General features: G+C 41.9%; 1 protein-coding gene across 1 annotated transcript; it reads left to right on the top strand.

The window, feature by feature from the left end:
- Positions 1-8,556: 8,556 nt before the first annotated feature.
- On the top strand, positions 8,557-9,993 carry LOC139818285 (uncharacterized). The gene is made up of 2 exons (XM_071786906.1): positions 8,557-8,652; positions 8,950-9,993. The coding sequence occupies exons 1-2, from the start codon at positions 8,557-8,559 to the stop codon at positions 9,991-9,993; spliced, it is 1,140 nt and encodes a 379-aa protein (XP_071643007.1).
- Positions 9,994-11,106: the final 1,113 nt, after the last annotated feature.

The raw sequence follows: 11,106 nt of genomic DNA, 5'->3' as shown, positions 1-11,106 counted from the left end.
CCTAAGAACAGATTGGCAGCAAAAACCGAGCAGACTTTATCCATACCCATACAGCACAAAATATTTTTTAAATATTTTTTAAATGTTTCTATGTCCGCCGGATTATGTCAGAAAAATATTTTCGAAAATATTTTTAAAAGATTGCAAATAAATATATACAATAATATTTGTAAAATCTCTATTAGAAATATTGCTTCGAAAAATAAAATATATATGTTTAACCCAATCAGCAATAATTGTTTCACGTTTGAAAGATTTTTTTAATATTTAAAAAATATACATTACACATAACATACTTTACATCTTACTTTAGAAAATATTATTTTGCATATCTATATCATTGCAGCAATTTTGGTTGAGCCTTGCGTTGTATTGCTGACAAAGATATGTCTCGTGGATGTTATGATTTTGCTTCGCAGGAGGCCTGCTTATATTAGCCCTCAACTAAAATTTACTTACGAGTTAGTCTTACCATTATGCGCCGCTCAGTAGCGTCGTTGCAAACTATCACGGAAAGGATCTGTTCGGTTTTTGCTGCCACTCTGTTCTCAAATCATACGCGCAGGCTCTGCTCAATCTTTGTTGTCAATCTGCTGCCAAGTATGTGTGCAGGCTCTGCGCGGTATCTGCTGCCAATCTGCTCACATTGCCTGTCAGCAGGCTCTGTCGCATTTCTGGCTACAGATTGACATCATCTAATAGAGCAGTTTCCGCGTGCAATTTGTTGCCTTTCTGATACCAAAAATTTAATGCAGACTCTGCTTAAAATCTGCTGCTCAGGTTTGGCTATCTGGGTATGTGTATAATTCAATGTTGCAACTGACTCATTGTTAGAGTTGTATGTTAGAGCTTCCGTCGAGCATTTATCTCTTTTACTAGTTTTATGAGAACACACCATAATCTATAATTTCGATTTGTAAAACCCGCGACACGAAAATAGGGGCGCTCCTGCCGGACGACGCGCTTTCACGTGATAGGCGCGAGCCCAGCGCGGGCGATCGTTTTTTGTTGAGAGTGACGACGCCGATGTCGACGAGTCGAGTCGAGTGTAAACTGTCTCTGAGTAAAGACGTACATATAAAAGTATCGAGTTATCTTTGCAATCCCAAACATTGGTCCTTCGAGCCGGATTACAGGATCCACGTATTTAGCAAACGAGTTTAACGAGTAAAATGAGTCAGCAAAAGAACAACACGAGAACAACAATGTCAGAGCAAGCTGAGACGAGACTAGAAAAATTAGAGGAGGTATATCACGGTTTCGAGACCACTCAAAAGCAGTTGCTAGAGAGCCTAGGAGGGCTCACCGCAGACGATATAGCGGAAGAAGAACTCTTCGAAGAGAAATATTTTGAAGTAAAAGCTATATTAAAACGATTCATAAAGCAGACTTCTACGGAAGGCGCTGCATCGCGGAATACGGACGCGATCACGCAAATACGTATAGGGTGCGGTGCTCAAGACAATGCATCGACCATGACACCGACACCGGTAGAAAACGAAACGCTAGCGGCTATTCTTTCGCGTCAAATGGAAATTCTCAATCGTGTAGCTAACGCCGCGACACCTGTCAACATAGATGCTAGGGTTAAGTTGCCTACTATTAAGCTTCCGCGTTTCGATAGAAAAATCGAAGAATGGAAATGTTTTGCAGATAGCTTTCGTTCAATTATATATGACAAGCCGCATTTGTCTAATATCGAGAAATTTCAATACTTGGTTTTGTCGATTTCGAGCGACGCCGCAAAGATTATCGAGTCAATTGAATTAACTGATCAAAATTACATAGCCGCATGAGAATTATTGCAACAGCGATACGACGATTCAAGGTCGCTTAAGAAAAAACATATTCAATGTTTATTTTCAATGCCAACAGTAGCAAAAGAGTCCGCAAGAGCACTACGAGAATTAATTGACTATACTTCCAGGCATCTGCGTATGTTAAAGGTTTTAGGTTCACCTATCGATACATGAGACGAACTTATCATGCACATGATGGAAACTAGATTCGACATAAGAACTCTTCGAGCATGGGAGGAAGAAATAGAGTCAAATGAAGGCGTGAAATTAGCCAACATGTTGGAATTTTTTAGAAAAAAATGCCAAACTCTAGAGCGTATCGAGTCACGGTCAGTCGATAAAAGCGAGAAACTAAAGGAAAATGACCAGCGCGGCAAGGGATCCTCTGCGACATTTTCGAAACCGCATTCCTTAAATAAGGGTGCTGCAAATCAAAAGACAGCGTCTTTAACCGCTTCTTTGAATTCAGGTAAGTGCTATTTTTGCAATGGAGCACATTATACATATTTCTATGAGAAATTTCTAGAATTACCAGTATCCAACCGCATCAAGGAGGTCAGACGATTGAAGTTGTGCATAAATTGCCTGAAAGACGATTACTATGTAAAAACGTTCAAAAGAGGTCTTTGTAAAGAATGTGCCGAGAAACACAATACGCCATGTCACCAACCGCAAGGTAACAAAGTCAAGACAAAATTAGAAGGTACAGAAACTCAAGGCGAAACGAACAGCAATCAATCAATTAGCAATGTAGCGGTTTATCACGTTTCAAGCAATGTCAAAAGACGTCGAGTTCTTATGGCTACCGCAATAGTAGAAACGATTCAGCGTAATGGTTCAAAAGCATTGATTCGCGTGCTTCTCGATAGTGCGAGCGAAACAAACTTTATTACTCAAGCAACATGCAATAAGTTAGCGTTAAAGCGACAAAAAGGTTCAGAGATCGTTACCGGTCTAAACGAGATAGAAAATAAAATTCATTATATTTGCGACGTTTATATCAAGTCAAAGTGTTTCGATTTCCAGATCAACGCACAATGTTTAATTGTCCCCAAAATCACGAAAAACTTGCCATCGATAACAATAGATCAGGACAAACTAGAAATACCTAGCAATATTGAGTTGGCTGATTTCAAGTTTAATAAAATTGGTCCGATAGACATGCTAATTGGAGCGGAATTCTTCTTTGATTTGTTAGAGACGGGTAAAATAAAACTCAAAGATCAATTAATTTTGGAGAACACTAAATTCGGATGGATAGTAGCAGGATCAATGCCATCAAAAGAAGACTGGAACTTGGAGCAAAACACGATGAGCTCACTGATTTGTTCACTAAAATCTTGCGAAATACTAAACGAAAATCTGGAAAAATTCTGGAAATTAGAACATTATGACAATGACAATACACGAGTGATATCGATCGATGATAGGAAATGCGAGCAATATTTCGAACAAACTACTACGCGAGCTGAAGATGGTAGATTTATAGTAAGATTGCCATTTCGCGATGTAAACATGCCTATTGGTAACAATAGAGAGATAGCTCTTAAAAGATTAAATCAATTGGAACGCATGCTTAAAGGCAACAAAGTAATGCGCAAACGTTACATTAAATTTATGCGAATATGAGCTGGTTGAAGTTTGGAACGTTCCTGAAGCGATTTTTTAAAACCGATTTGTTCCATTTCCCCTTTCGCACAGAGTTAGTTCTAAGCGTCAGACAAACAACAAAAAATAGTAGAAGCGAATACACGCGTCGGAAGGCACCCTTACACACGAGAAATGGAACAAATCATTTTCGGCGTAGCCAGAATATTTAAAGTGGTCCGGGGGTAGGTTTTTTGAGCAGAAGGGTGTCTTCCGCAGAGTGTATCGGTTCGGTCTTTTATGTACTTTGTGTGTGGCACTTAGAAGTTGCTCTGTGTCAAAGGAGAAATGGAACAAATCATTTTCGGCGTAGCCAGAATATTTAAAGTGATCCGGGGGGAGGTCTCTTGAGCATAAGGGTGTCTTCCGCAGAGTGTATCGGTTCGGTCTTTTATGTATTTTGTGTGTGGCACTTAGAAGTTGCTCTGTGCCAAAGGAGAAATGGAACAAATCATTTTCGACGTAGCCAGAATATTTAAAGTGGTCCGGGGGTAAGTTTTTTGAGCATAAAGGTGTCTTGCGCAGGGTGTATCGGTTCGGTCTTTTATGTACTTTGTGTGTGGCATTTAGAAGTTGCTCTGTGCCAAAGGAGAAATGGAACAAATCGGTTTTAGAGACGCAAGAATTTTTTTAGTCGTCTGAAGGGTAGTTTATCGTGTGTAAGGGTGCCTTCCGACGCGTGTATTCGCTCCTACTATTTTTTGTTGTTTGTCTGACGTTTAGAACTAACTCTGTGCGAAAGGGGAAGTGGAACAAATCGGTTTTAGAGATGCAAGAATTTTTTCAGTGGTCTGAAGGGTAGTTTATCGTGTGTAAGGGTGCTTTCCGACGCGTGTATTCGCTCCTACTATTTTTTGTTGTTTGTCTGACGCTTAGAACTAACTCTGTGCGAAAGGGAAAATGGAACAAATCGGTTTTAAAAAATCGCTCCAGGAACGTTCCAAACTTCAACCAGTTAGTTCACGAAGACGATCGCGATTTTCAACGCATTTTATGGCCATTTTCTTGCGAAGAGATCATAAAGGCATATTGTTTAAACACCGTTACATACAGAGAAGCTTGCGCAGCATTTTTAGCGATTAAAAGTCTGATAAAATTGGCAAAGGAAGATATCAAGCGTTATCCCCTTGCGTCGCTTACATTGTTAGAGAATACATACGTCGATGATGTAATTTCTGGAACGAATACCATTGAGGAAGCGCGTACTTTACAAAAGCAATTAACTTTTCTATTGCAAGAAAGCGGATTCACGGCACATAAGTGGTGCTCCAATTCAGAAGATGTCTTGATAGAAGTACCTATAGATTTGAGAGAGTCAAGTTTGGATTTGAATATTGACGCGAACGATGTCATTAGGACATTAGAACTTGAATGGAATACTACTTTAGACGAATTTCAGTCTACGACGCCAATAATAGAACGTGCATCCACAAAGCGTGAAATATTATCTGCGATTAGCAAGTTGTTTGACCCGCTAGGTTTAATCAGTCCTGTATTACAACAGTAGCTTTTTCTCCATTCCCTCAGTTTTCTTCTCGCTTCTTTCTTCGCTTCTCCGCACTCCCCATCCCACCACCCAAACTTCTACTTCTTGTTTCCCTTCAGCTCCTCTTCTACCCCTTTTATCGCCTCTACTATTCTTGTTTCTATTTCTTCTCACTCCTTGTTTAACTCTTCTACTTTTTCTTCCACTTCTCCTATTTTTTCTATGAACACCTTTATTTTTTCCTCGTTCCACACCCCCCTGCTTCTCTTTTTCCATCCTCTTCCTCTGCCTTTCTCCTTGCTCCCTCTTCTTACTACTATTTCTAAGGGATGATGGTCCGAGTCTACTCTATCCCCCACCTTCATGCTTTCGATCTTCTCTCTTACTTCTCCTTCCCCTATTACATAGTCAATCACCGTGTCCCCTCTTCTACCCGTGAAAGGAAATTCCCCCTCCTCGTCTCCTTTCACACTCCCGTTGAAAATTTTCCATCCTCTTTCCTTCAAGAAATTTATCAGCAACCTCCCCTCTTTATCCATCTTTCTATCCTTCGACTTTCTTCCCCCCCTCCCCCCTTCCCCCCTCTTTTTCTCTATATTTCCCCCTTTCCGTCCAGTCCTTGCATTAAAATTTCCCCCAATTATCGTAAACCTTCCTTCTTCTTTACTTTCCATTATGTGTCCCAACTCCTGCAGGATCTCTTCCATTCCTTCCTTCTTTGCATATACCCCTACAATATTCCATTTCTCACCACCTATCTTAACCTTTCCCGCAATTAACCTCTCTCTGTCCGTTTCTATTTCCGTTCCCTTCTCTTTTATCCCTTTTCTCATTCCCATTACCATCCCTCCTATTGCTCTCCCTTTTTTATTCTTTTTCTTCGCCCATTGCACTCCCCATTCGAATCCTTTTGGCAATCTTCCTCTTATTCTTTCCCAACCCTTTTCTCCAATCCACGTTTCTATCAAAACTACCACATCCTCTTTCTTCAGCCCTTCCTTGCATATAAAGAAAAAAAGAAGGAGTTTAAGGAGTTATGTAAAAGGAAGAAGAAAGAAGAGAATCTGAGATGGGAGAGGAAAGCGGAAGAACCGAGGAGGGAGTCGGAGACATGGGAGATAGTAAATAAGGAGAGAAGAAAAAGGGGGGATTGAGGAAGGGATAGAGGAAGAAGAATGGAAAGAGCACTTTATGAATTTGTTTGGAGGAGTGGAGGGGAGGGTAAGGAGGGGGAAAGAAGATGGGAGGGAGGAAAAGGAAGGAGAGGAGAAAGAGGAGATTAGTTTAGAAGAAATAAGAAGGGTAATAAGGAAGCTAAAGGACGGAAAAGCAATGGGAAGAGATGGGATACCAAGCGAGGTATGGAAGCGCGGTGGGAGCGAGTTGGAGAAATGGGCATGGAAGTTCATCAACAGGATTTGGAAGGGAGGAGGTTGGCCAGAAAATTGGAAGGAGGGGATAATTGCGCCTATTGTAAAGAAAGGGGAAGAAAAAAGGGCGGAGGAGTATAGAGGGGTGACAATAATGCCGTCGCTATATAACGTGTACACGGCCATTCTGGCGGAGAGGCTAAGAGAAGAGCTGGAGACGAAGAGAATAGTATCACAAAACCAGACAGGATTTAGGAGAGGAATGAAAATCATAGATAACATTTATGTGTTAAACTACTTGGTGAAAAGAAGGTTGGAGAAGGGGGAAAACTAATAGCATGTTTCGTAGATCTTAAGGCGGCTTTTGATTCGGTAGATAGAGGGGTACTAATAAAAGTTATGAGAGAAATGGGAATAAGGGAAGGGTTAGTGAGAAGGACGGAGGAGATTCTAAGGGAGACAAAAAGTAGGGTAAGGGGGGGAAAGCGAAATGGGAGAAGTGTTCTGGACGGGGAGGGGAGTAAGACAGGGGTATCCACTGAGCTCGTTACTGTTCAACGTGATGCTAGCGGATATGGAAGAGGAAATGGGTAGAGTTAAATGGAGTGGGATAATGCTGGGAGGTAAGAGGGTGTATACTTTGTCGTATGCTGATGATGTGGTGTTAATCACAGAAGACGAGGATCAAATGAGGAGCATGCTAGAAAGATTGGAAGGGCTGTACCACTTATTATGGATTACTTAGGTAGGAAGAGATTAGAACTGAATGTAGATAAAACGAAAATAATGAGGTTTAGGAAAGGAGGAGGGAGGGATTGTAAAAGAAGATGGCGATGGGAAAGTAAAGAAATAGGAGAGGTAAGGGAATTTCGGTATTTAGGTTACGTGTTCCAAAGAAACGGAGGACAGGAAGCGCAGATAAGGGAAAAGATCAAGAAGGCGGCCGTGGTGATGGGTAAGGTTTGGGGGATAGGGAAGAAGAGATTTGGGAAAGACTGGGGAAAAAGATTGTGGTTGTTTGATAGACTGGTGTGGACGGTTATGGGATATGGAGCAGAAATATGGGGATGAAGAGAGAGGGAAGGAATGGAAAGGTTGGAGGAAAGGTATATCAGATGGGTCTTGGGAGTAGATGGAAGAACACCGTGGTATTTGGTCAGGGAAGAGCTGCAGAGAGAGAAGCTAAGAGGGAGGGTGGAGATAAGGGCATAAAGATTTGAGAAAAAGTTAGAGGAGGGAAAAGGAAGTGAGCTGACGAGGCTAGTTAAGAAGAGATGAAGGGAAGGGAGAAAGAAGGGAAAGTTGGGTCAAGCTGGAAACGAGAGTGAGAAAGTTTCTTTGAAGAAAGAAGAGTGGGGTTAAAAAAACTGGAAAGGCTGAGAGAAGAGGGAGACAAATGGTACCATAAGCTATTTGGAGGGAATAGGGAGACGCAAAGGAAAGAGAAATGGGAGAGGATAGAGAAATCAGATTATAATAAGTGGTACAAGCTGATAAAAAGAGGGGGTATTCCGGGATATTTGAAGAAGGGATGGGGGGAGAACAGATGGAGAAGGGTGGCGAGGTTTAGATTAGGGAATGAGATGAGAGAAAGTAGGTACTGGGAAGAGGAAGAGAAGAAGAAGTGTAGGGTGTGTGAATACAGGGAAGAAACGTGGGAACATGTATGGGAAGAATGTAGAAGATGGAAATCTGGAGGAGGATGTTGGCAGGAAGCGGTAGGGAGGGTTTTGGATGAGAAGAAAGGAGCAGAGAAATCGATGATGGAAATAGAGGGAGAAAGAATGGAAGGAAAAGGGGAGTTAGAGGAGCAAGGAGAAGGAATGGGGGAGAGAGAAAGGGAGAAAGAAGGGGAGGTTGTGGAAAAGAGAATGGAAAAAAGCAGGAGGACAAGGAGATCTGAAGAGGTGAAGAGTTTGAGAGAGATGGAGGAGAAGCTTCTGTTGGGCTTGGAAGACGTCAAAGAGGCCAGGAAGAAGAAAGAGTGGGACGAAAGGAGGGAACCTAGACAGAAGGGAGAGAGGAAGAGGGACGCAGAGGCGGATGAAGCGGAAGCGGACAACCAAAGGGGCGAAGGAAAAGGAGGAAGGTGAGAAAATAAGATAAATTGTAAGGTCGTAAAATGACCAAGATGAAGGGGATGAGTTTTTGTAAGAGGTTTGGGTACGTTTCTCTTAAAAACGCCGTGTAGATTGTAAACTCTACGGGGATACACAATAAAGTTACATACATATTAACAGTAGCTAAGGTTTTAATGCAAGAGCTTTGGAAAACAAAGCTGGACTGGGATGATTCACTTCCAGAAGCGTTCAAGAATAAGTCGAAGAGCTTCCAAGAGAATTTGAAAAAGGTGAATATGTTACGAATACCTCGGATAGTCATTAGCACACAAGAAGCAAGTCGATTTGTAATTCAGGGCTTTTGCGATGCGTCTGAAAGCGCATATGGTGCATGTATCTATATACAATCAATAAACGAGACTTCCGGAGAAATAACAATTAAACTATTATATTCAAATGTTAGAGTCACCCCTTTAAAAAGGCAGACGATACCTAGGTTAGAATTATGTAGCGCATTGTTGTTAGCGAGATTAATAGCGAGTGTAAAGCGAGCGATTCGCATAAAAATTGACGAAATACACGCGTAGTCAGATTCCAAGGTCGTGCTGTACTGGCTTCGTGGTAACATAGCACGTTGGAAGCCTTTCGTATATAATCGCGTAAATGAAATCATCGAGATTTTATCCGCGACCAATTGGAAACACGTCAAGGGTTCGGAGAATCCTGCAGATCTAATATCGCGAAAAGCCACTCTTGCACAACTGAAGGACAATCACTTGTGGTGGAACGGCCCAAAATGGCTATCTGATACACATCAATTGGAGAGAAACACAGACCACAACCGAGAGCTTACCAAAGAAGAACTCTATGACGCCGAAAATGAGTCCAAGAAAGAGTCACAAGTTTGCCATCTGCATACACAGCAATCATCCGCATCTGATGATGTCATCCACAAACTCGTCAGGGATTGTTCGACATTGACAAAAATTGAGCGATCACTTGCTTCAGGTTTATATCTAATTGCCTGCAATCGCAAGGATAGAATCTTAACCAGATTAACTCTGCGAGAGTTGAACCTAGCCAGACGCGAGATAATCAAATATTCTCAACGCATCTACTTTCAAAAGGATTTGAAAAGTCTGCAAGATAGACGTGAACTGCATCGATCAAGTCAGTTGCATCAACTGCAAGCTTTCCAGGATGAAGAGAGTTTTATCAGGAGGCTTCAAGAGGCTCCTTGGAATTTCCAAAGGAAACATCCGATTTTGCTTTTCGCGCAATGTAAAATCACACGCTTGCTAATTGAGAAAGAGCATCGTACTCTGCTACATGCTAGTCAGCAATTACTATTGGCATCAATACGTCAGCAATATTGGCCATTAAACGCAAAAATTTTGGTACGTCAAGTCTGTCGTTCGTGCGTCTGGTGCGTCAGAAACAATCCAAAGAGATTAACTCAAGCAATGGGATCCTTACCTGGTGACAGAATCAAACCTTCCCGAGCATTCGCTATTACCGGTATTGATTTTGCTGGTCCAATCATCACGCTTGTCAACAAGGGACGTGGTCGGAAGACATGTAAATCTTACGTGGCCTTATTTATAAGTTTTGCCACAAAGGCTATTCTATAGGCTCTATCTAGAGGCAACAACCGAGTTATCAACCGCAGCGTTTTTGGCAGCTTTACGCAAATTTATCGGGCGACGAGGATTACCCAGCAAAATTTGCAGTGACAACGCTACGAATTTTGTGGGCGCTAAACGAGAATTGGAGGAACTCTATACCTTTATTCAGACTTCAATAAAGGGATCCGTCGGCGACGCTTTACAAGAAAAAGGCATTGAATAGTGCTTTATTCCTCCATATTCACCACACCTAGGTGGCTTATGGGAAGCAGGAGTAAAATCCTGTAAATACCATTTAAAGCGAGTGATGGGTAATACCTTATTTACCTTTGAAGAACTGACTACAGCACTAGTACAAATAGAGGCTTGTTTGAATTCGAGGCCGCTATCGCCTTTGTCATCAAATCCGTCTGACTTGCAACCTTTGACGCCAGGACATTTCCTCATTGGAGGACCCTTACCTTAAACAGCCTTCCCGAAGATGACTTAACGGACGAAAATTAATCGTCTAGACAGATAGGAGTTGATCCAGCGTTCCGTCCAGGACTTTTGGAAACGGTGGGCGGCCGAGTATGTGGCCAATCTTTAATGTCGTGTTAAATGGAAAACGCGACAAGAAAACTTGAAAGTCAATGATCTTGTACTATTGAAGGAAGAAAACCTTCCTCCCTTGAGGTGGAAAATTGGTTGCGTGGTAAAATTCACGCTGGTAAAGACAACTTGGTGCGGGTCGCAAGCGTACGCACGGCCACTGGTATCTCTAAACGCGCGATAACTAAACTTTGTAAACTACCTATAAACGATACAATATATAAGAAAGATCAGTAGACTAATCTTGGTGGGCGGTATGTTAAAGTTGTATGTTAAAGCTTCCGTCGAGCATTTATCTCTTTTACTAGTTTTATGAGAATACACCATAATGTATAATTTCAATTTGTAAAACCCGCGACACAAGAATAGGGGCGCTTTTGCCGGACGACGCGCTTTCACGTGATAGGCGCGAGCCCAGCGCGGGCGATCGTTTTTTGTTTAGAGTGACGACGCCTATGTCGCCTATGTCGAGTCGAGTCGAGTGTAAACTGTCTCTGAGTAAAGACGTACATATAAAAGTATCGAGTT

This window comes from Temnothorax longispinosus, chromosome 8 (genome assembly GCF_030848805.1).
Source record: "Temnothorax longispinosus isolate EJ_2023e chromosome 8, Tlon_JGU_v1, whole genome shotgun sequence".
In the NCBI taxonomy this organism is placed as follows: Eukaryota; Metazoa; Arthropoda; class Insecta; order Hymenoptera; family Formicidae; genus Temnothorax; species Temnothorax longispinosus.
The sequence above is the reverse complement of the archived record's forward strand: the minus strand, read 5'-3'. Positions and strand labels throughout refer to the sequence as shown.

Coding starts and splice junctions, on each gene's coding strand:
- LOC139818285 (XM_071786906.1), top strand. CDS start 8,557: ATGCAAGAGCTTTGGAAAACAAAGCTGGACTGGGATGATTCACTTCCA. Junction 8,653..8,949: donor TCCAAGAGAATTTGAAAAAG/GTGAATATGTTA, acceptor ATACACGCGTAG/TCAGATTCCAAGGTCGTGCT.